The following is a 26582-nucleotide window of genomic DNA, read 5'->3' on the forward strand; positions in this document are numbered from 1 at the left end:
AATTTCTCTAATGGTATGCCAAATATTTCACATAACCCCCAAAGTAGTAACCGATTTCGCAATGACTTATTGTAAACTACTAATGCACTTTTTGAATGGTCTGCCCAAAAAAAATTAGTATTTCGAAATTTACGTTTATTAGTATGAAATTGTTTTTTGTACTGCAAAATTGTTTATAGTTTTATGAAAATCATGATTTTTTTATCAAGAAACAATTCTTTTTGAAGTTCTTTCAGGTTGAGATTTTCAAAAGCTATTTTACCAGCAAACTAGAGTTTCATATTCCAAAGACTACATTGAGAGAGATTTTACAAAAAAAAAATGCAAAAATGAGTAAAATAATAAAAATTAAAAAAAAAGTCTTAAAAATGTGATGAATGGCAATTTTGAAATCTTAGAGTTGAGAGCTTTTATTTTTCTCATTTGTTGCGAAAATGGTTTTTGAAGATTCATATCATAAGAAAACTTCAAAAAAGATGTTTACTTGATACAAAAACATAAAAGAACTTGAAAAACAATGTTTTTTTTTATATACAAAATCATGAACAATTTCAGTATTACACAGTAAAGTAAATCTCATATATATATATATATATATATATATATATATATATATATATATATATATATATATATATATATATATATATATTTTCTAGAGACCATACAGAAAGTACATTCTATAATGATTAGTGCACTTCTAAATAAGCTATTATTATGCTTTTCTCTATGTCTTTACTCTTTCTATTGTTTTTTAAAACACGTTATAACTGAAAGAGACCGAAGCGTGTGGCACAAAAACAATGTGTGGAGGGGAGGTCATGGGGAAGACGACCAAAAATGTTAAGTAACAGATTTATTTAATTAATTATCAATATATCCTTCTGGCAAGATAACCCTTTTTAAATCAATATAATACTTTTTTAATTATTTGAAAATTTCATACATCTCCTCCATTATTGCATTCCAAGATTCATTTTAACATTAAGAAATCAGACATTTTTTTTAGAAGCAGAAGAAATCAGACATATTAAATATCCATTTCAACTCTTCTCTCAGTGTCTATCTTCCTCGACAAATGAGAAATACAACACAGTGATCATCTCCTCGACTCAAAACTCAAAAGCCAGACCCATTTAATTGAAGGGGGCAGGCATTTGTGATTCGCAAATTGCTAACATGTTGCAGATTTGATTTGGATGGTGATCTTGATCTTTAAGGTAATATTATTTCAGTGTTCTTCCCCCAAATTATCTTAAATTTTATGTGATTTGTTTGATATCTATATCCTGAATCGATCAAACTCTCCATCACCTTTTTTTCGGTTGTTAAACAATCATTCGCCTAGTTTGTTAATTGTTATTTTCACTTCAGGTTTTAGCTAATCGTAATGACTATAGTGTAGTTGCTCGCGCGAAAATGAAATGTTTGAAGGGTATGAATCTACGCCACTTCCATATGAACCAGAAATGTATTTGCTTGTTAAAACTCTACATAGTCCACTACAAAATATCGTATACAAAAAGTTCGAAATATAATAACTAATTTTGTAGTAAATGTATTTGGTTTTGTCAATCTTATGATTCTTACGACATTAATCTTAATATTTAAAAAAATATCGTGCAAATGTAGCAAATATTGAAGAGGTTGCATTTTGCGAACTCCTTTTTGCCGATAAAAGCGTGTTTCGAAATTTCAATTTGATACTAAAATTTGAACTTCAAAAAACTTTTCAAACTTTTAATGTTTACGTTAAATAATTAGAAGTTGTTAACGTATTGTCCATACTAGGGGTGTGTCCGGTTCCATAACCGGACCGGAATTGGAATAACCGAAAACCGAAAAGTGACGATTCCTGGAATCGAATACAAGGGACTTGTTAGTGCATAAAATGTGTAAAGGGGGTTGTTTGGTACTTTGATTTAAATGCAAGGGTTGTTTTGGCTAAGGTTAACATCTAACTTTGGATATATATTACAAATAATATTATTTTGAAAATAATTTATCTTGAGATTTAGTTGAAAATAAAATGTTAGTTAAATATAACTATTTGATTATTATTGGTGTATGCAACGACACATTTCATGAAACGGAAAGGGGTCGACCTGCTCTTGGTTTTGTGAGTATTTAAAACTTTAAATGTAAATATATCTTCATGCATAAAACACACCATCACACGAATTGAAAGCTACTTAAACATATCCCACATCAATCATGGATAAAACTTAACCAACTATCATCTTTTATATAAGCTCAACCATCCTCTTGCTTCATATTAACTAGACCTTTGAGGCTTTGAATCCAACATAAGTTGGGAGATCAAAATTGCACTTAAATTCATGTGTATGAAAGTGGTTAGTTGAGATGCATTAAAAAATAGTTTGGGGTGTGTCTCCCTGAAAATCAATCACATAATGTACATCAAAACACCATCATACGTATGAATGTGTTTCGGAGGGATTTGACATTAGAGTCATAAAATCTGAAAAATAAAATTATGCCGCTAAATGTGGTGATAAAGAGTGTACTTGGCAGATCTAGACTACATGAGATAAAATGTTAATTTGTTCCAATTTCAAATATTCTGACGAACACACATGTATAAAAAACCAAATACATTCCAACCCTTGTCAAGTGAGGAAAAGAAAAGTTTTGGACCATTTATTAGAAGAGTTAAGGGTATATAAACGATATATGTTGAAATATCAGTTTTCAATACAAAATAAGCATTTTCTACCCTCAATAAACCTTTTGAAGGTGACACTAGAAAACTCAATTGCCCGACTTCTTATGTATTGTCCCAATCCGAAGAAGGTGAATGAAGACGCCATAACACACATCAATATTGGCGAGCATTTCCTGCAGTCGATTATGAAGTAAGAATTAGCTTCATAAGGCCACCGGGTATGGAAGCTTTTTTGATGCGTAAAGGGTGACGTGGAGGGGGGTATTTACGCGTGAACACCACCTCCCTCCCTGGTGAATGTGACGCGAAGTGACATGGTTCACGGGTGGTTACAACCAATAGAATTTCATTTACCCATATTTCTCTCTATCTCTCTCTTGCTTTTCTCTTTCTCTCTTTGTTCACTAGTAAACACCACCCCCATTATTAGTAAACATGTAGTGAAGTAGTTAATGGGATGATGTGGCAGCCCTTAAACAGGTAACCGCCATACCTCATGGCCCAAAGCTATATGTTTATCATATTAAAGTTTTTTAATACATCCACTTAATAACTTTGGATGTTTACGACAAGCTTATAATGATTAGTCTTCGTACATGTTTTCCATTTTATTTAAAAAGAAATGTTTGGGAACCATGTTTCTTGCAGTAGTCATAAAGAGACAAATCAAATATTGCCCCTACCTATGGAATGGGCAAGTCAAAAGTGGTGATACATGGACATGTTTTTTTTTTTTTTTTTTTTATCAAAGCTCTACGAATCCACTAGTGATTTACTAGACTTAACCATCATATATGATATTTCTATATCCATTTCCATTGGACGTGTATTCACAAACGCATATCATGAACTTTTTTATCATAATTTTATAATGAACATGTGTTCGAAATGCGGAAAAAGTAAGACAAATGAAATAATATACCAGTATATGCGTACAAAGCATTTTGAATGTCAAACTTTGAAGAACATATGACTATCCTCTATTGTGCTTTCCCTACTACATGTAACTGGCTTGACTGTATTGGTCATGATAAATAGGCAAGAGTGTGCTTCCTTGGGGCGATATGATGTAATGATTTCCAATACTGCATAGCCAATCAATGTGTTGTGTACTTCAAAACAAAAATTGTCCATAACAAGCATTAATAAAATTTCCCGCTCCACAGTTCAATAAGGCTAAAGTGAGTCGTTCACTAAGCATGCTCATCGCCATGTCGTTAAGCTCGCTGCACACTATCCCTAGCTATCGCCAGGGGCCTCGCTAAGATACACTCGCTACCATCTTAACGAGAGAGAGAGAGAGAGAGAGAGAGAGAGAGAGAGAGAGAGAGAGAGAGAGAGAGAGAGAGAGAGAGAGAGAGAGAGAGAGAGAGAGAGAGAGAGAGAGAGAGAGAGAGAGAGCTCTGCTTTGATTTGCTACACTTTTAACCACAAAAACTATTGGCTTTGCTATTTTCTTTTTTTCTTTTTCAAAATAAAACCTATTTAAAATCACACACTATCACTCCCCACAAAGTGTTATCAAGTTTATTGCTATATGAGACGATGAATCCTTTAACACCCTTTTGATTAAGAATATCCTGACATGATATTGGTCGTTATGCAACTGTTGATAGATAAACGACAAGTTGGGCTACCTAAAGAGCATGCTTGCAGACCATCCCAAGAAGACGATCACATATTAAAATGATCAACTAGATGTAAAAAGGAGGATAGTCTCTTTAACTGTCCAACTTTGTTATCAACATATACGTCAAAGTTGAGATCCTAAAGTAGGGATAGGCCTTTGGATAACAATTAAGATATTCAAGCCTATGGTCATACGTTTGATTTGAACAAATTAATAAAACTCGAACGCTTAGTTACATGTTGGATTGTCCTTTGCATTGGATCAAATAGTATGTTGGCTAACATTAATTAACTCAAAAATCTATTAATCAAAATAAAATTACATACATATATATATATATATATATATATATATATATATATATATATATATATATATATATATATATATATATATATATATATATATATATATATATATATATATATATATATATATATATAAGTTTCCCAACATATTTTTTAAACATTTACCACTTTGAACAACCATCTAGGAAAGGAATTCTACTTCTTGGTTTATAGCTACTCATGTGCGTATTAGTCTCTAACATAGTTTCCTCTTATTTGCTACCAAAACCAAACAAAATAGAAAGAGGACCAAGAGACAGGTTGATATACCCACCCCTAGATTTGAAGGAGGTGTAAAAAATAAATTTGTATTTATAAAAAGTAAATCGCTAATCGGAAGGAATCTAAATCGCTAATCGGAAGGAATCTAGTCACTGGATCGAATTTGCAAAAAAATAATAATAATAATAATAATAATACGTATCTAGTCACTTATATTAGCCAAGTTTAAACTAGTTGGCACTCGCTTCAATAAAATGTTCCAAAATAAATATTGATTTTTTTCGGGACAAACTAATTTCATCTAGTAGAATAAGATACTACTACATACCATGATATAACGTTTACTAGGAAATATATAACAATTGATCATAGATTACATAAAAATGCTAAAAAGGGATTATCGAATGTGGTTAGAAGTAAAGTTGCACAACTTGTACATTAGCCGATGTTCCAAACTAGTTTTTGAGAGTAAGTGAAGAACAAGATACCACTAAAGACAATATTTATGAAACATATAACATGTATTAACAAACCGTACAACATAAACTACATATGGAGATATTCCAATATGTTATTCAAATGCGTATTTTCGAAGATTGTTCTTCTTCCACTTCATATGTAGATCTTCAAAGTTGTTCGTATTCTTCATATCCACATTTGTGAAGTTGTTCTTCATATACATAAATCTTCAAAATTGATAAAATAACACTTCAAATAGGATAACCACATCAATTGGGTTTGAAACTCCATATGAAATTAACTAAATTTGGAATCGGTTGTGTGTGTGTGTTTTTTTCCTGATATCCGTTTATGAAATACGGGCATTTTGGTTATCATAATACAACTTTCAATGCTTTGTTTTTCTAGTTTACGTAAAATGATAACATATTTTACATCTTATTATTATAAGCCAAAGACATATTACCATAAATCAGTAAAAGAATACATTATCTAAATTCTAAAATGAATAAAAGTACAAACAAAACCAAAAGTAAAAGTGAAAGAATATGCCAAAGTTTGAAAAGCAACAAAAAGGGGTGAAAAGACTTTGGGAATGATGGTTGGGGGAAGAAGGAAGCTGAAATAAGATGGTACAAATGAAGTTGTGATTTCGTGACACCACCAACCATGCTTTCCTTTCACTAACTCGGCTTCTATGCTTACCTGCCTGTCTATCTTTTCCTCTTCCCACGTGCGGAGGTCCCACATATTCTATTATTTTCATCCTACTTTAGTCTTTCAATTCAATTATGGTATTTGAATTTGAATGCTTAATTTCCAAAATATAAACTTTGTTATGGTTCGTGTCTATACTATTAGAAAGGTACATCATCAGCCATTATATTTGTTACTAATATCTTTTTGGTGTACAACCTACGAACTGTCTAAAACTACTTCAACCCAAAACCATTTTTGTAAAAGATCTATGTAAAACTCCAACCCAGTATCATTTTATGTATTAATTTTGGTGTTATATTATACATTAACATCAATTTAATGTTTAACAGTTCAAATGTCATTTTGTTATCTTTCAAATTTGAGTTTAAAGTCTGAGTTTTATCTATAGTTTGAATTAGTTTAATTATATAGTTATAGTATTAGTTAGGGCTGTCAAATTGGGCAGTCGTATCGTGTTTTTGTCTGACACGACACGACATGACAAGCTTTTGTATAACACGAACACGACACGACACGATGTCGTGTTTTTTTTCATTAACATGAAAACGAACCAATTAAAACACGACAACACGACACGACACGAAAAATATAATATTACATAAGTATTAGTGTATTTCGTTCATACTTAAAGATATATAACACGACAAAAATGACAAACACGAAAAAGACGACAACCACATGCTTAATCGTGTCAATTTCGTGTTGATTTATGAACACGAACACGACACGACATGAAATCGTGTTTTTTAATATTGACACGAAAATGACACGAACACGAATTCGAATTTTGATTTCGTCCCGATTTCGTTTCGTTTCGTGTATTTTTATCGTGTCGTGTCACAAATTGACACCCCTAGTATTAGTGCACTATTTGTTTGATAATATAATTTCTAAAGTTATTGAAACATAAAATATGTAAGACAGATATATAAAAAACTAATAGATAGAAAGGGTATTGTTGAAAATCTAAATAAGCTAAACAAAGAATATATTTGAAATATTGTTTTTGGTATACAAACAATGTTACGGTTGGGGATAAATTTATTATTTGCACCATTTTAACACAATTTTAGCTGCAAAAAATGGTGTTAGGATAAAGATGGTCTAAGCCTTAACATATTATTTTGAAAGTCATGATATCTTTAGTGTGCTTACAATGATCCATGGAAGAGATTTCAAATGTTAGGATGTCTTGGGGTCAAAACTTAAATTCTCTTAATCGTTGGTGTTCTATAACTTACTGATCATGATCGATGCGCGTGAGAGACTGTTAGAGATACGCTTTCCCCTTTATACAAAAATGTATGGCTACTTATGTCATTCAACAAGAATTATCAAATACATGTGATGATAGTCCAACTTTTGTCAAATAAATAGTCAAAATATGTAAAGAAAGGGATGTAAAAAAAATAGTAATATTCGAAAAAGAATAGATGTAAAATATGTACGTATATTGTAAGAACTTTTTTTCTTTTGACATATGTTATTTAAAGAAAAAAATGGCAAAGAAAGTGATTTCTATGTGAACATTGTTGGGCTATTTTCATCATAAGTTGTCAAGTCCTATTCGCGATACCCTTTTTATATTAGAATCACAATATATCTATATTGGTATATAGGGGTGTCAATTTATGACACGACACGACAAAAATAAACGAAATGAAACGAAATTGGGACGAAATCAAAATTCGAATTCGTGTTCGTGTCGTTTTCGTGTCAAGATTAAAAAACACGATGTCGTGTCGTGTCGTGTTCGTGTTCATAAATCAACACGAAATTGACACGATTAAGCATATGGTTGTCGTGTTTTTCGTGTTTGTCGTTTTTGTCGTGTTATATATCTTTAAGTATGAATGAAATACACTAATAGTTATATAATATTATCTTTGTCGTGTCGTGTCGTGTTTGTCGTGTTTTAATTGGTTCGTTTTCGTGTTAATGAAAAAAAACACGACATTGTGTCGTGTCGTGTTCGTGTCATCCAAAACCTTGTCGTGTCGTGTCGTGTCAGACAAAAACACGACACGACTGCCCGATTTGACAGCCCTATTGGTATACCTATAAAAATACAGCATTAACTTTACATATAAGTTGCGTTAAAAATAATGACTGTAAAATATTTATAACATTAGTCTTAATCTACCACTTTATTATATTTATCATTATTATTAAGGGAACTAACAGTAATATTTTTATTAAAATTATATTTATCTTAAAAACGAAAGATTACTTAAAAAGAATGCTCTTGTTATTTATATTTTACCTTTTTCAGATCATCCAACCTTTACAAAATCACGACCTTTTATAAAATTCAGTGAGGAAGAAAACATACAACAAATAGAGTTTTGGGAAATTGTGACCGTTTTCAATTAATTTAAAGTTGTTGTAACTCGCCTTAAAATAATAAATAATCGCTCAAAAGTTTGTGCCAATTTATTTGTCTTATGTACAAGTTTTTGTTTTTTTTGTTTGCTAAAAATATTTTATCTTGAAATAAGATTAAAAAGAAAACAACAACAACAACAAATGTTTAAATACGATACTCCAGTCAATCCATTACACATTTAAGATCGTGTTTTTTAGTGTATATCAGTATATGGCACAAATGTTTTCCCTCCGGAAGAAACAACTTGAGATAGGCTTTTTTTCAGGAAAAATATATATAAACAAACTCGTAGATTACAGAGTATGATGATAATAAACATTTACATATAAATTATATAGATTTATTTAATTGTAACCATACCATCTAGAGTAAATAGTCAATTAAAATGGTAATTTTTCTTTCCCGATAAATTCTGACTTTGCTTTATTTTATTTTTTTTCATGATGCTTTAAAGTTTAATTCCACCAGTGATATATGTTACCTACATTGGTATAATATTAATGCAAAACTATAAATATATGGTCTATTTTTATCTTGTGACTTCGCCTTTTTTTCCCTAATATAGGTTACCATAACCTGTTAGTCTTTTATTTCCCGTTCGAAAAGAAATATAATAGCCAATTTTACAAGAACATAATAATAACTTTAGATATTATTTAACCCTTTTAGAATTTAATAACTTTTAACTTTTAATATATCAACTAAATTTAATTTATTACCTATAATAAATCAAGGATAATGCTTATAATATGACCATTATGGACAATCATTCCTCTCTTTACACTCATAAAAATATGACAAATAATGCTACTTAATTTATTTAAAGTTAGAAACTAATATAATTATGAAAAAATAAATACGTTTTTGTTTTAGTGTATTTGAAACTATATTATAATATAAAAACCAATAAAATTATGTATTTCGTATCATAATTTGCAAAGGGTATCTTAAATGGACCCTTGAGACTAGAGAGAATGGGACACACATGTCTTATGGGTTTATTTACCCACACTAACATTAAAAAGGATTTTTTTTTTTAATTTTAAAAATATGTATATCAAACATTTAATTAAAAAAAAGGCAATTCTTTTTTTACATAGAATTTACCCGTGCAAAAAAATGTATATATAACGAAAAAAAAAAAAAAAAAAAGAGCGTTATAGTGACGTGCGCGTGCTGATGAGTCCTTTTCTTCCATTTCAGGTATATACTTTAAGTCCCACATCATTAAATTACATGGACTTCACTACCCCTTTGGAAAATCCAAGAATCAAGATTTGCATTTGCATTTGCATGCCCCAAACCAAAACTTCCCTTACAAAAATCATCTAAAAAACTTCGCATAAAACCCTCTTCCCCATATCCCAATTCCCAATTCCCAAACACAACCACACCGATGATAATGCGATCTTTTTTAGCTTGAAACAGCACCAAGAATTCAAGATTTCTGATGGGTCGTGAATCAGAAACCTACCCATCAGAAACTACCACCGGAATCAGCAAAAGAAACAGCCGGAACCAGCTGGACGACGGCGGAGGAGTGGAGTGGTCCGGGAAGTCTTGCCGATCTTGCACAGGGAGGGTGATCGCCGACTGCGTCGCGGTGTGTTGCTGCCCATGCGCCGTCGTCAACTTTTTCACACTCACATTTCTCAAGCTTCCATGGATGATGGGGAAGAAATGTTTAGGTAATATGAGTAAGAAGAAAGAGAAGAAGAAGTTGAAAGATGAGGAGAAAGATGGAATTTCAAGAAAAGAGAAGGGAGAGAAGGTAGCATCGGGAAAAGTGAACGCCATTGGAGAAGATGATGAACAAGGAGGAAGCCGTAAGTACAGTGCAAGGTTTGAGGCTGAGAGGGTTTGGTTGGAATTGTATAGAGTTGATAATTTGGGTTTTGGTAGGGTGTCCTTCAATGGAATCCAATCACTTGAGTAATGGTAGTGGTAGCGGTAGGGGTATTTTGGTCAATACAATGATTAAGTCTTCGATTGATAACGATCTTAACGTGCCTTGTTTATATTGAAACGATATAAATGCACGTTTAAACTAGATTCAGAAAAGTTTATATTGCATTGTCTTGTTGTACATGATGCTCTATCTGAATAATGGATGATCGATTGGGTTTCAAATTTGTAAAGATCATTATTGTGACTTTTTTCTGAAAATGTTTAATAGAAGTTATTAAACAGGGACTTGTTCGTTACTTTGGTTTTTTTTTTTTAAAAGAAAAATACAACTCTTGCTTAGATCTACTTGCTTCATAAAAAAACACCTACTATTCCATATGAATCTTGTGACTCATGAGTCATGCCAATCATAATTCATATTTCGTAATATCTATTCATTGTGTACACGTCGTTTACATAACATTTTTGTGGTTATAGTTGACCAATAAATCATTTTTAGATTTAACAAATCTTTTGTGAATTTGTAGCACTTTGAATTTAGATTTAACAAATCTTTTGTAAATTTGTAAATTCAAATTAAACAAATCTTTTGTAAATTTGTAGCATAAGGGCCACTAAAAAAACAAAATAGTTCATTGAATAAATTTTGATAAAATTGTGTTACTTATTTTGAATGCACTTTGAACTACAAAATTAAAAGATATTATATTTGTCCAAATCATTTTTAAAACAATTTTTAATCATTTTTAATCTTCATAAATTTACTGTTATATCCTTTTTATAACTCTAAATTTAAAATATCATCTATCAAAATATCATATTTATCTATATTATTATTTTTAACAAAAAAAAGTGAGATAATATACTTCAAATGCAACAAAGACTACATGTTGGATCAAACATTGCAATTTCTACAGAAACAAAATAAAGTTTGAGGGTGATACAAAACCTGATTGAGAGCTTGAACACTATTTTTGGGATCTGCAATTTCAGCTACGAGTTCTGGGTAGCTTTATAGTTTGTAGTGTTTTGTAAAACGCTACATAAAATAGTATTTGTATTTGGAGCATTTTGTTTAAATTAAACGTTAGAAGCTTGTAGTGTCAAACGAGATTTTTTGTTAAAAACGAAGTGTTTTGTAAAACGCTAAAAGTTAAAAGCTTTCAAACGTTTCGTGCCGAACACATCCTTCATCATTTATTAGCAACCTATAAAAATCAAACTTTCCCTTCAATTTATATGAAAATAACAAATACAAACTAAATAAAAAGATTAAACTAAATCTACTAACCTCATTGTAAGTGGTTCTTCCCTCTTTCCACTTTTTTCACGTACTAAGTTAAAACAAAATCACAAAGCATAGGGCGTGTTTGGTACGGAGCTTTTGGAAGCGTTTGGGAGCTTCTAGCTTTTAGCTTTTGACAAAACGCTCTAGTTTAAACAAAAAGCTTCGTTTGGCAGTACGAGCGTTTAGCTTTTAGTTTTAACAAAACGCTCCGATTCTAAAAGCTACTTCATGTAGCTTTTAACAAAACGCTCCGGAGCTTTTGAAATCAATTTCCATAATTACCCTTAAAAATATATTTATATATATATTTATATATTTTTTTATTTTTAATAAAATTGTCCTTTTATGTAATTTTATATATTTCAAAAGCTTCCAGCTACTTTTGCCAAACATTCATATAACAAATAAAAGATACAGCTTCCCGCTACCAGCTACCAGCTACCCGCTACCAGCTAATCGCTACCCGCTTCCAACTAACAGCTACTTTTACCAAACACGCCCATAAACTTGCATTGTAGAGTATATCCTTAGTTCCCTACATATTAATTTGGCCAAGTCCTCTTCCAACTTTATCCTCCATGTTGACATCGTTTTTTCATCGAAGTGTTTGTGTAATGATATTGGGGGATTTTTCAATTTTTAAACTAACGCTATTATGGTCAATATTGGTTTCATTAATAATTAAAATGTTTTCAAATAACAAAAACTGATTAAAAAAATATTTAAAAAGGGCTAAAATAAGTTTTTTTTGGACAAATATGATATTTTATGTGTTTATTTAGGGTATATATATATATATATATATATATATATATATATATATATATATATATATATATATATATATATATATATATAATTCTCCCATAAAATAGAGAATAAAATACCACTTTATATTATATTTTAAGTCCATTTTAACATTATTCAATGATAGTATGATATATACATAATTTTGTTTATAAATCTAAAGCAGTTAAAATTCCCATCAAAAGAAAATGTTTGAAAGTTAATATTTTTTATTACATTAACTAACAAAACTAGTAATTCAAGAGCTGTTAGGCTTTTTGTTTATTAATTCCAAAAAATATCATCAATACCATCCATGGTATTTATACAAGTGGCTAAACAAGGATAACTATAGCAGGGCCGTACTAAACATATTTTGGATCAAGGGCGGAGAAAAAATAATCTTTTAAAATACATAAATGTCATCAAGTTTTTTTTTATATAATATCTCGTTAATTGAAAGAAAATTACTTGTACAATCTTTTAAATATAACAATTTTCATATAAAAAAAATTGCCCCTTTGAAAAATGGGTCCTGAACGGTCACTCCTATCGTCCGCCCTCTGGGACGGACGTGAACTTTAGGATAACTACTAGAAGATAAACATACGAAAAGCTAAACATATGGAAATTCAAAATCCTACACTCCCCCTCAAGGTGGACCGTGAAGATCACGAACGCCCAACTTGTCAAGTAAGAAATGAAACTGTGCCACGCCAAGAGGTTTGGTAAACTGTGTGGCTATAACATGGATAAATATGCTTGGATTCGACTCGCTCACGCACAAAATAACAATCCATATCAACATGCTTTGTGCATTCATGGAAAACCGGGTTATTTGCAATATGTCTAGCGGCCTGATTGTCACAATAAAGCGGTGTAGCTCCTAATTGAGGAGCTTTCAGATCATGTAAGAGCCGACTTAGCCATAAGATCTCACTAACAGTTGTAGCCATGGTTCGATACACAGTCTCTGCCGACGACCTGGAAACCACATATTGCTTCTTAGTTTTCCAGGAAATGGGAGCACCTCCCAATGTAATGAAGTAACCAGTTTTAGAGCGTCTAGTGAGAGGACATCCAAGCGAGTCCGAGTCACAATAGGCCTGTAAACGAAGATCACCATTGGAAGGAAAAAAGATTCCTTGGCCTGGTGTAGCTTTTAAATAACGAAGTATATATGCGGTGTGCAACATCAAGATGAAATTGGCAAGGTGATGCGACAAATTCTCAAGGTATTTACTGCAAGGGTGATGTCGGGACGAGTGACTTGGAGGTATAAAAGTCAACCAATAATTTGTCGGTATTGCCCTGCATCAATGAGAGGACTATCATTTGCATCATCAAGACAAATGTTTTGTTCCATAGGAAAGGAGCTGGGACGGTAGCCTTGAAGTCCACTACGAGTAAGAATATCTGGTGTATATTTTCTTTGACTTAGGACCATCCCGTCGAACGTTCGGGTAACCTCAATACCAAGAAAATATTTCATGTCCCCAAATCTTTGATACTGAATTTTCTATCCAAATAAGTCTTTATTGTGGCAATTCGATCGGTGCCATTACAAAGTAGTATAACATCGTCAACGTATAAAAAAGCAGCAACAAAGATGGTACCTTTCTCGAGAATAAAAAGAGAATGGTCCGCCTTAGAGTTCCTAAAACCAATAGCCAACAATGCCTTTGTGAATTTGTTATGCCAATTACGAGACACTTGACGCGAACCATACAAAGACTTGGGAAGCTTGTATACTCTTTTGACTCCGGCCTTAGCAAATCCTTTAGGTATCTTCATATATACTTCTTCCACGAGATCCACATGCAAAAATGTGTTGTTTACGTCTAATTGATAAATAGACCACTTTCTTTGAACCACTACGGCTAGAATAGTTCTTATGGTAACAAGTTTTGCAACCGGTGCAAACATTTCGTGGAAATGAAAACCTTTCACTTGAGTGAATTCTTTGCCACAGTGCTTTATAGCGTTCAACTTCTCCGGAAGGCCTATATTTGATCATGTAAACCCACTTCAAGTCAATAGCCTTCTTACCAGTGGTAGCGTTGTTAATGTCCAAGTATGATTTTGTTCAAGATCAGTGATCTCATTTTGCATTGCCTTTCTCCAATTCGGATTTTTAATGACCTGTGAAAAGGTTTAGGCTCATCTTATGCAAAGATAGCCACTAAAAAAGCTTTATGTGCATTAGTAAAATTTTGATATGTAACAAAATGAGAGAGAGGATGTACCATCGAGGTCGTTGAAGTGGCGTTGGGAAGAGAATGGTCGATGGAAGGAGGCAAGTTGATTTCGTAATCACTGAACCTTTGTGGTTTTGTTCTAATTTGATCAGGTATATGTTGTTGAATAGCTTCACTGTTAATAGAAGGATCTTGATCATGTGCCTGTGTGAAAATTAGGCTGCTTGTTGGATCAGTTTGTGGCCCATCCAAGGTTGGAGAACTCACTACTCTGTACCTGCTCGGCCGACTACCGAGTAGCGAGTACTTGGGAGTGTTTGGGAGTATTCGGGAAGTACTCAGATTCGGTAATTCATGTAGAAAATATTTTTAGGAAAATTATATATGTCAAAATCATAAGTTAAAATCATAATTTGATTGAAATATATAACAAAATTAGATATATATGAATACATAAAAGCTGAAATACACACAACTGTTTCACTTTGTGAATAATTACTGAAAATTTAAGATATATATGTAGTAATAATCACATGTTTGTGTTAAATAATAATTCATTAAATGTATTATACATATTAATCTTGAAATTCTTGATTTTTTTATCTTTTTATTACAATTTTGTCCCTTTGATCGGGTTTGACTGAGTTTGACCGAGTAGGATCGAGTAAGACCAAGTAATACCGAGTAGGCCCGAGTTAGAGAGATGCTGACCAAGTTTTGACCGAAGTTGACCGATTTTTGACCGAGTTTGACTTAATCCGGTTTTTTTGCCGAGTTCACATAACTCGCCTCAGTGGAGGGCCGATTCCGAGTACTCGGCCGAGTAGGTCGAGTTTTACAACATTGGGCCCATCATAGAAGAAGTGGGTTGCTAATTTTCGATGGTATTGGATTACCTCTGGTCATAATTTTTGTTTCGATGGGCTATAATAGGAGTGGGTCGGTCACAGTAGTCCAATTATCATCAACATGAAGCTTTCGATGCTTGCTGGTGATATCTTAATTTGTTACATGAAACAGAAAATTGCATTCAACGAACCGGACATCCCGTGAGACAATGACTTCTCTTCTCTTAAATCGTATACTTGATAACCTTTCTGTCGTTGTGGATACCCAACAAAAACACAAGGCCTCCCCCTTTTATTCAAACTTATCCTTTCCCATTTTGTTCTCCTTTATATAAACTAAGCAACCAAACACCCTCATGTGATCATAGTTTGGTGGGTGACCAAGTAAGATCCCGTATGGTGTTTTGTTTTGGATTGCTCTTGACGGAAGCCTATTTATTATGTAAGTAGCGGTCAGCACACACTCACCCCAAAACTCAATAGGTCAGTTAGCCTCAAACCTTAAAGCTCTTGCAATCTTTAATAAATGTTTGTGCTTTCTCTCAACAACTCCATTTTTTGTGGGGTGTGGATGCATGATGTTTCGATAGGTATCCCATTATCTTCATAAAATTTCATCATATGGTTTGAGACAAACTCACCACCATTATCACTTCTAATTCTTTTAATTGTTTTTCCAAATTGTGTACTAATCATATTGTAAAATGCTATTAAGTTTGAACTTGAGTCTGACTTATTTTTGATTAAGTACACCCATGTAGATCTACTAAAGTCATCGACAATTGTTAAAAAATAATGAGCTCCAGACATTGAAGGTACATGATATCCTCCTGATATATCACAATGGATTAAATCAAAACAAGCAATGGTTTTAATAGAACTATTTGCAAAAGGTAGTCGGGTTTGTTTTGCCCGTAAACATGAATCACAATGTTGTATACTAACTATGCTACCTATCGAATGAATGTGTTGAAGTCTACTGTTTGATGCATGGCCCAATCTTTTATGCTAGATTTCTGAGTCGACCGTTACCGCCATTGCTACAATTCTCTTGTCCGTCCCTTCCATGTTGTAAAGTCCATTCTCACATTTCCCCATGCCAATCAACTTCCTCGAGGGTAAGTCCTATATGAAACAAAAATTCGGAAAGAATGTCACAAAACAATTAAGGTTTTTTGTAATTCTACTAACGGACAACAAGTTGCAATTAAATTTTGGTATATATCGGACATCATTGATTTTCATGTTGTTTGGCAAGAGAACACTTCCAACTCCTTTGACAGGAACATTCTCTCCATTTGGTATATTAACTGGAGTTCCATCTTTTGTTTCCTTTAGACTCGTCAAAACCGAGTTATTGCATGCAATGTGTTCGGTTGCTCCCAAGTCAATGATCCAAGGCGTGTTAAAGTTAAACTTACCAGCCATGTTGACTTCTGGTTTTTGTGTATCTCCTGGTTATTTTATCAATTTCGTGTACTGATCAAGGGTACAGCCTGGTATAGGGCTGGTCTCCATATCCACAACAGTTGCCTTCGTTTTTGGCTTGAACATTTTTCGTTGATCTCCGGTTTGCTTACGTTGGCGGCTATCCCACCATTCTGGGTAGCCTATCTTCTCAAAGCAGGCAGCCTTCAATGGTGTGCCCGACTTTCCCACAGTGTTTGCATTTCAGTCCTTCACGATTTTTCTTCTTCTCAACTTGAACTTTATCATAAGCTACTTGAGTCTTGATCTAGTAAGCAGCTACATCATCGGCTGGCTTCCTAGCAACAACAACATATATATATGTTGCGCTATTGCTCGTCCTCTGCAACAAGATGATAGGTGGTGCCAAGAGAGGGCATCGGCTTGGTACTCAAGATTTGGGTCTTGACAATACCAAACGTGTCATCAATCCCCATGAGAAACTCATACACACGCTCCTTATCTTTTGTTTCAACAAGTCTCTTTCCAATGTTGCACGTGCATTTACCACAGGTACATTGTGGAACATGAGAAACTAATTGAATTTCGTCACAAATAGCCCTCATCTTTGTAAAATAAGTCGAGACTGATGCATTATCTTGCCTTAACGTGGTCAATGCTCGCTTCAATTTGTAAGCACGTGGCGCGCTTTCTTTTCCGAATCTTTCTTCAAGATCATCCCAAATTTCTTTTGCAGTCACAACATATTTTACACTGTTACGTATGTCCTTCTCCATGCAAGGCATCACTTCGTTTCTTGTGAGTCTTTCACTTGTTTCATGATCTTTCCATCAATGAAACCGACTCTGTTCTTAGCCAGAAGGAAATCTTTCATCTCCCTAGACCAATCATCATAATTGTTGTCGTTGAGATTGTCATTGACGCGAACCTGTCGTGGGTATTCATTAGGGTGGATGTGATACGGAGAATTTGGATTTGAAGAAGTGTTAAGAGGATTGCTGCTTTCAGGATTCTCAGATCCCGTCATTGTTGCTTCTGTTTCACGATTTCAGCAAGCTATTTGACCCACTCTAATACCATAATAAAACTGGTAATTCAAGAGCTGTTAGGCTTTTTGTTTATTGATTCCAAAAAAATATTGTCAGTACCATCTATGGTATTTATACAAGTGGCTAAACAATGATAACTATAAGATAACTACTAGAAGATAAACATACGAAAAGATGAACATATGGAAATTCAAAATCGTACATTAACCCAATGCACTGTTATGCAAATAAATGAGTTACCGTTTAAAAAAAAAAAAAAAAAAAAGACCAAATATCGCTCGACTCTTCCAATAAATTGATCAAGCAATGTATGTAAATCTTTACGCATTATAACAAGCTTTTGTATAGTGTTGCGTTTTAAAGTAGTGTGACTTGTTGAAAATGATGTTCTAACAAATTTTGGATTAAATTGGTAACCAGCTAAAGATATCAAACACCTTCAAGCTCTATTAAGCATTGCTTGAGGAAGCCATTTTTTGTAAATGATTAGAGATTGCAAATACAAACAGAAAGAAACATCCCTATATCAAATAAATACCTCACTACAATAGGCCGTAAGCCAGGCTGAAACATCCATTGTGTGAGCTATTTGAAATAGCGACTTTAATTCAAGATTTTAGACTTTTTGAAAAACAAAATTACATATAAGATCCTAAATGTTCAACTTCATAACAGTTTAATAGCTTAATAGTTTAAAGGTAGGGGGATCTATCAATAACATCAAGAGACATAAGTTAAGTAGTGTCTTAATACATCGTAATAAAGTACTAAAGACTTTTACAAATTCCAAAAGCTTATCCCTCCTTTCATCTTCATTTAAAACTCATAATCTGAACACATAATAAAATAAATATGGTAGGTTAGGAAAACCTAATGAGGATTATCTGGGGACATTGTAAGGTGCATGAAAACTTGTATAATCCACACACAATGCAAACCCTTATAAGGTTACAAAACATATCAAGATTAGTAAAATTCAATATTTGAGGAAATAAACATTTCAATCATAAATATATTGTTAGAAACAATATAAAATATCAAAAATATCAACCAACATATACACATACAATCAAGGAAAACAATAAAACAACAAAGATACTTAATGTGATTCAGTTGATGTGACATACGTTCATGGACAAGAACCGGAGAACTCTTCTATTACTCGAATGTTTTCAAAGTGATTACAATATTATCTCTAGCTACAAATACTTATAATTCTAAGCCCTGACAACTATAGGATCGAGCCTATATACAACTAAACAAACCTATACCGCTAGGGGCTTCCGGACTAACGACCATCAACCTACTACAAACACTTATCCCTTTTCCAAACCATCTTTCTAGTATCTTCACTAAATTCCAAGTCACACTCTAACACAACAATGTTAACAGAATGCATGACATGCATCTAAAACAAATTCCCAAAGTCCAAAAAATTTCACAAATGATAACCAAATCTATGTTTGTGCAAAGATAGAACAAAGCACACTAAATACTAATTATACTCGTCTAAACAAAGTTAGGTACAAGTGAGCCATCACACAAGTACCACACAAGGAGTTGCAAGTCCCCCGTACAAGTGAGGTCATCTAGAAAGTCATCACAACATCATCAAAAGTTTCAATTTTGGTACCTAAGTCATAAGTAGTCATACATGTCTCAAGCTCATCTTAAGTTTGACCTAGGGATGAGCATCAAAACGGCCCGGGAACCGAACTTGGTGGAAAAATAGGAACCGAACCGGATCACCGGTTCCTACCGGTTATTGTCGGGTCTTCAATATTGGAACCGATCCTCGAGAAATAGCAAACATATTTTGAGAAATATTTCTGTTACAGTTTCAGTTTTTGCCAGTTCTACCGGTTCCAAAAATCAACAAGAATATCATCCCGGTCCCAAGTTCTATCCGGTTCCGATTCCGGCCGGTTCAAATGCTCATCCTTAGTTTGACCGATTTAACCGAGTTTAGCGAGTAGGTCAACTTGACCGAGTTGGACCGATTTTCTCCGAGTTTGACCGATTCCGGTTTTTTACCCGATTCTTAGAAAATCGTCTCGACATATATCCAATTCCGAATAATCAGCCGAGTAGGTCGTGTTTTACAACTATGCTTACAATGATGACTTGATGTTTAATTGTCATCTAAAGGACAAAATGTTTGTCCAATTCACTTTAATATGCTCCTTTGCTGACATCAATGTTTTGATCGTTTCCCTTTTCACTAATCACTCCTTTCAACGACAAACACCATGACACCTTGACCTTCCGCCTCTTTGCTTCACTTTCACAATTTCAAACTAATCCTTGTTACGCCTTGAAATGTTCAACCTTGTTGGTCGACTGTCGACTCTGTAATCTATTGCCCAATGCCTTGTACCTTAGCTTACGATATTGTAAGCTAGATCTAACACCATCCATGATGATTGTCCCTCCAAACAACAATGAGTTTGAAAAGTTATCATACGAAAAAGACAAAGAGATCGAGAGGATAAGATCTGCATCGTGACATCCTCGTCCTCAAAATTAACCTCAACTTTCTTTATGTCCATAAGGTGGAGTTTAGCTCATCTAAATGATCTTTCAACACATAATATGCATTCATCATCAACAAACAAGTGTGATTTGATTAATAACATGTTGGTGAGGGGCTTTGTCATATAGAGCAACTTGTGTTTGAGCCACAAACTCATTGCACTTTCTCCATCGAAAGCCTCATATATAATTTCGCCCGAAAGGGACATCATGATTGTCAAATGAGCCTTCTCTTCTTGTTGTTGGGATCTAGTCTCATCCGTATTTATGGGTTTTGCATCGACAAGTTGTTACCGAAACCTCATCATTTAGCATCTCGTCTTAATCCGCCAATGACTAAAGTTATTCTTGTCGATGAACTTCTCAATGACCATTTGAGGAGCCATTAACTTCTTAGAATTGAAACAAAAATAAATAAAATAGTGCCAACTTCTATTAAATTGTTGATATCAAGCATCTAAGTGATTTCTACAACACAATTGTAGCCTTTCAAGCATCCTATGTGGTTGATCTCTCCAACCGGGTACTCTAGATGTCCAAGGAAAACTGATCAATTGTCGGAAATTGACACAACGATGTTAAGCACACGCATAGGTCTGGTTTGGGTACTTTGACATGACTATGTTAATGACACTTTTGGTTCCTTCTAATCTATATATATATATATATATATATATATATATATATATATATATATATATATATATATATATATATATATATATATATATATATATATATATATATGCATATTGAGTTCATAATCAAAATTAGTAGCATTTCATTGATTATGTATTGCTTTCATCTTCTACTATTGCTAGATCCATAATTCCACATAATATCCTCATTGTTTCACCATTAATAAATATGTAATAGAACGATATTATCATTGTGATTCTTCTTCTTTCTTCTTCCTGTATTACTTTTCTTTAAAAAATCTCACTTTCCAAATCCTTTTCTGCAAAGCAATATGTTACACATATCAACCATGTCATATTTACTTGTTTCACCTTTCAGCCAATATAAACACTCATTTGATGCAAGTAAACAAATTACTTGATGCAAAGGCATCCTTTTTATTTATGGTCACTTGGAGAAATGAGACACATTGAAAAATTGAAAACAAATTACGGATGCAATGAGATTCCTGAAAAGGATGACTTAATGAGCAGAGTATATCTTCTGATTCATAGAAACAGGAATCATGGAATTTCATAAGATATATTTTTTTTGCCATCTCGTAATGTTCATCATAATAGATACTTTGGAGAATCGTAAGAACATATAGCAAAAGCTTCGGATGAATCAGTTACAGGGGGTATTAATATTTAATATCATCAGATTTAACAGAGAAAATGAAGATAGTATCGAGAGTAAATTAAGGCATGAAATCGTAATATGATAAATTTCAACTACAAAACTGAAGAACTAATAACACATTGCATTAGGCAAACATGAAACAGGAAAAGTTACCACCAATTCGTGATCTAAACAATCGAAATTTTTGCGCCAGCTTCTTCAAGTTGTTTCTTAGCCTCTTCTGCTTCATCTTTCGATATTCCTTCCTTGAATTTCTTCGGAAGTCCTTCAATAAGTTCTTTGGCCTCCTTAAGCGCCAGACTCGTCAAAGCTCTAACGGCTTTAATCGTCGCAATCCTCGCGTTACTAGGAACCTCATCAATCACAACATCGAACTCCGTCTTCTCCTCCACGGCAGCAGGTGCTTCAGCTCCAGCGCCAGGTGCGGCAACAACCGCAGCAGGAGCAAAGGAAGCGGCGGTGACTCCAAGCTTGTCTTGGAGGTACTCAACTAGCTTCTGTGCATCTGCAAGGGTTAGGTTCGAAATTTCATCTCCTAGCTCTACAACCTTCCCCTCGGCCACGGCGGCAACAGGGCGGATAAATGTTGATCGGTGGGAGAGTTTGGGGGTTCGGAGGGGGAATTCTAGGGTTTGTTTGGGGAAAAAGACTGCGGGAGATGCACCTTGAGTGGTGGCGGCGTAGGAAGGATAAGAGAAGGAGCGCAAAGTAATTGTAGAGAGAGTAGAAGACGCCATTAGAGCAGAGCTCGGGAGAGACTGCAAGAGAGGACTGGGGAGCAAATGGAGAGATAGGATAAGAGGATAGAGAAGTTTGGTTTGATTTTAGATAAACGGTAGAGAGAAGTCGAGTTATTTCTCGATAAATTAATATAGAAGACCCTGATGTTAAAACAGATTGATAAAGATACCCTTCATTTCAAAATTTCTACATTTAAAGCCTTGGTTGGAAAGTTCTATCGGCAAGAAAATAGTATTAAGTTTACACTTATTATTGGAAAGTTCTCTAAGTTTATACTTTTTATTGGTTTTACACCAAATTCTATCATTTTAGTGATTATATTCATCTATCTAACAAAAACTCAATTATAACAAAATTGGTTGCAACCTGATATGGTGTGTTATGGTTTTTATCATTTTTTAGCCTCAAAGTAAAAACAGAAAAAAAGTGTAATGTTATGTTTCAAACTCGTAACCTCAAGAAGGCAATCGCTACCCCAATAGACCAAGGCGCAAAGTATAATATATTAGTAATGATTTTCCCCAAAAATGTGTTGTTCTGGTTGTACAACAATCTTCTTTGTTTTAAAGTCACAAGTCTAAAACATATCGGTGCTCTTTTCTTGTCTTTTTTACTTTGAGGCACAAATAACCATGTCAACAAGCGCATGAGGCCCGTCTCAAATGGTGGGTGATATGGGCAACTGTTCAGAACTCATCTTTTAAATGGATCCAAATTTTTTATGAAAATTGTTATATTTGAAATATAGCATGTATTATTAAGTTATTATAAAAAAATTGATGATATTTATGTATTTTAAGGGCCGTCTTTTTCTCTGTTCCTAAGTTTAAAATATGTTTGGAACGGCCATGTGCATAACATGTCACGTTTGGTTGTAAGCGGAAAGAAACTAGTACTTTGGATAATTTCTAAGAATAATCTCACTAAAGAAATCCAATTTGGTGTAAATGAATTCGAAGTTATCAAAACAATTGTTTCCTCAAATAATACAAAATGTACAAAACAGTTGATGCTGCTCATGCAAGGCAAGCCGTATACAAAAATCCAAACATCCTATATTTATTTGTTGGAGTGTTGCATCCAATGATTTGTCGTCAAAAAATGGTACAAAATGCAAATTAGTTGTAAAATTCTGCACTTTACTCTATTAACTTATGATTTGGTAAAAGATGGAAACAAAAAAAACTTTTAAAAAGGGGCATTCCGAGAATCGAACTCGGGACCTCTCGCACCCAAAGCGAGAATCATACCACTAGACCAAATGCCCGACATGTTTAATGCGTCAATAAATTTTTATTTGATCTATATACAGTAGGAAACAAACTCAAAAGTAACCATGGAACTAAGAAAAAAAAAGAGTAAATTACACGAATGGTCCCTATGGTTTAGTGTAATTTGCGCGTTTAGTCCTTAATTTATATTTTTAACTCGGAAGGTCCCTATTGTTTGTTTTTGTTACGCATTTGGTCCATGTCTTACCTAAAAAGACTATTTTACCCTTGATTTTTTTAATTTATTTAAATAAACACAACCTTAACCCCATTTATTCACCTTACCTTACCTATCCTAATATTTTTTCCTATTTAAATAATAGTATTTTTAGTTCAGATAGGGACCAAACATGTAACAAAAATAAACAGTAGGGACCAAGCGCATAACAAGTACAAACAACAGGGATCTTCCGAGTTAAAAAAATAAGTTAGGAACCAATCACGTAAATTTCCCCAAATCATAGGGACCATTCGTGTAATTTACTCAAAAAAAAAAGTACATGCTCAGCTCACAAAGTCACAGATACATAAAAGTGTTTTTTTATTATTTGATCTATTAAACCTTAATAAATTCTTCGTGTAAAAACATAAAAGTAATTTGAATGAGGTTGGGAATTTTTCCGATATTTATCGCAGCCAAATTAAAAATCAAAAGAGTCGCCTCCACCATTTTGGATGGAAAGTGGAAACACAGTTCAAAGAGTTATAATTTTGGAGTGGTTTTTAAAATGATTTATTAAGTTATTGATTTTCAAAAATCAATAACCGAAAATCGTGTTTGATAAACATAATTTTTCAAGTAAAAAAGTAACTTTTTTAAATAATAAAATTTCAGGTTATTTTAAAAATCAGTTGCTTCAAATCACAGTGAAACAATGCTGTCTTGCATTGATAGTGCATTTTTTTTTAGAATTTCATAGAGATTGGTAGCACTTCTTGATTTTTTTTTCTTTTTCAAATTTAAATAAACTATATTTTTTCATACCCAAACATTTAATATTATATAAATTATGTTTTTTTAAAACACAAACACTTAATAGCAAATAAAAATGGTTCCGATAAATTAAAACATAAAATATGATTAATAAATTAAAACATGATTTACTTCCTAAAAACTTGACCCAATACCTAAAAAATGAATTAATACTTAAAACACAGCTTAATACCTAAAATATGACTTTCTATTCGACTTAAAACATAAATTAACACTATATTTAAGACATAAAAACATTACTATTTATCCAACTGATATTGTTTAACAATCTCCGTTCTTGAATTGGTGAAAATCCGACGATCCTTCTCGGACAAGTTTTTTGTTTTTTTTTAAGCTTTAACACACGGTTCTTTTCTTTTTCTTTTCCCAATTCCATATATTTATCAAGGTTAGTGTCGAACACTTGGATGTCGGCCCTTATCTCGTCCATTTCACTCGATAAACTTTGAACTCCTTTTAGCTTTCTTTTTGTTTTGTCTTGTGATCTCGTACCATATAATGAGTTGGAGCTTCATATGGATCTCCGTGGTTGAGGTCAACCCCGATATGCGATTCAGAAGATTGACGAGTTGACTCGGAAGTTTTGTTTCGTTTGGACATACCTGCAAAATCATCAATACTTTTTAAATTCAGTCATTATGGTTTGAGCATCACGACTCCCCAAAACGCCTCGTTTGCAAAAGCTTTTCAGACTTTTGCCTTATAAATTTGACGACATTTTGTTATGATATCCACCTCATTTGCACCTATTTGCAGGTTGCGGATTGCGTTCATGTAGATGTCGTTGAACTTCATTAAATTTTTGTTAGCGGTCATCCATTTCAAGTACACTTGACTAGTAATGTTGTATGCCTTATTCATTTCGGGTACAAAAACGTTTCCAAACTCCAAATTTAAAGGTTGTCAAATTTTGTCTCCCTACGTCATCGAATCCTTCAATATAGCATTCTTGCGTCAATGCCTTCTCTTCTTTATTCATCCATCCTTGGCATTTTGTCTTTTTTTTTTTTACTTTTTCCTTTGGGGTCAACTTCTAGCTTTCGAATGGGTCCTTTTGGAAAAATTTGTTAACTCATCGACTAGGTGGCATGGTTCTGATTGAAAATTAGTTTGAGGTTGGTGTTAGGAAAAGAATTAGGTTTCTTGAACCCACTCAAACGGATCAAGTTCGAAATTTGGACGGGATATGGGTTAGGATTGGAAATTAGTTTGGGGTTAGTTTTGGTAAAATGGCATGAGTTCATATTGGAATTAAAAAGAATATGGATGGAGTGGATACATTTATGGAGCAATAATAGGATAATTGTAACTAATGGATGAATGAATTGATTGTTCGAGTGAAAGTTGATAACAAGTTGATGATCGAAGGTTTGAAGTTTTTTTTCCCCTTGAGGTTTTGTTGTGGCTAGGTGAGACATTTTGTTTGGTGAATTGAGAATTTTTGTTAGAGAAAAAATGATATTATATGTGTAAAATGTTAAGATTGTATTGTTTATTTATAATGGTTGGATTAAAATTTGAAATTTTGAACTTTTATGGTTAAAAACGGCTACTTCTTTTATAAAAGAGGGTTTTTTTAGTTCGAAAAATGTTCAAATGTGGTTTAAAATTTTGGTCAAAGTGTAAGATTCCAAGCACCAATCAAATTCAAGCTCTCTCTCCCCTCTTGCAGAAATGATGGTGTGTCCCCGGTGGCGAGCTCCCTAGCGTGAGCCACGGGCGGCCTGGCGAGTGCTAGCGAGCCTCTCCCAGCGCCCGACTCCCTATAG

General features: G+C 33.4%; 3 protein-coding genes and 1 non-coding gene across 4 annotated transcripts; 1 reads left to right on the forward strand and 3 right to left on the reverse strand.

The window, feature by feature from the left end:
* The first annotated feature begins 1005 nt into the window (after positions 1-1005).
* On the forward strand, positions 1006-10588 carry LOC145029238 (uncharacterized). The gene is made up of 2 exons (XM_078977835.1): positions 1006-1220; positions 9654-10588. The coding sequence occupies exon 2, from the start codon at positions 9901-9903 to the stop codon at positions 10384-10386; it is 486 nt and encodes a 161-aa protein (XP_078833961.1). The 5' UTR covers positions 1006-1220; positions 9654-9900; the 3' UTR covers positions 10387-10588.
* A 6686-nt stretch (positions 10589-17274) lies between these two features.
* Positions 17275-17682, reverse strand: LOC145030270 (uncharacterized). The gene has a single exon (XM_078978664.1). The coding sequence runs from the start codon at positions 17680-17682 to the stop codon at positions 17275-17277; it is 408 nt and encodes a 135-aa protein (XP_078834790.1).
* A 4183-nt stretch (positions 17683-21865) lies between these two features.
* On the reverse strand, positions 21866-22643 carry LOC145032243 (large ribosomal subunit protein bL12c-like). The gene has a single exon (XM_078980991.1). It carries the CDS (start codon positions 22542-22544, stop codon positions 21975-21977), a length of 570 nt encoding a protein of 189 aa, XP_078837117.1. The 5' UTR covers positions 22545-22643; the 3' UTR covers positions 21866-21974.
* Positions 22644-23743: 1100 nt separating this feature from the next.
* On the reverse strand, positions 23744-23815 carry TRNAP-UGG (transfer RNA proline (anticodon UGG)). The gene has a single exon. It is a non-coding gene; the product is annotated as a tRNA-Pro (tRNA).
* Between the last annotated feature and the right edge of the window lie 2767 nt (positions 23816-26582).

The sequence above is a fragment of the Lactuca saligna genome, chromosome 2, assembly GCF_052625555.1.
Source record: "Lactuca saligna cultivar CGN05327 chromosome 2, ASM5262555v1, whole genome shotgun sequence".
NCBI classification, from domain to species: domain Eukaryota; kingdom Viridiplantae; phylum Streptophyta; class Magnoliopsida; order Asterales; family Asteraceae; genus Lactuca; species Lactuca saligna.

Bases quoted from the DNA above. Each gene is read 5' to 3' on its own strand.
- LOC145029238 (XM_078977835.1), top strand. From the start codon at position 9,901: ATGGGTCGTGAATCAGAAACCTACCCATCAGAAACTACCACCGGAATC.
- LOC145030270 (XM_078978664.1), bottom strand. From the start codon at position 17,682: ATGGAGAAGGACATACGTAACAGTGTAAAATATGTTGTGACTGCAAAA.
- LOC145032243 (XM_078980991.1), bottom strand. From the start codon at position 22,544: ATGGCGTCTTCTACTCTCTCTACAATTACTTTGCGCTCCTTCTCTTAT.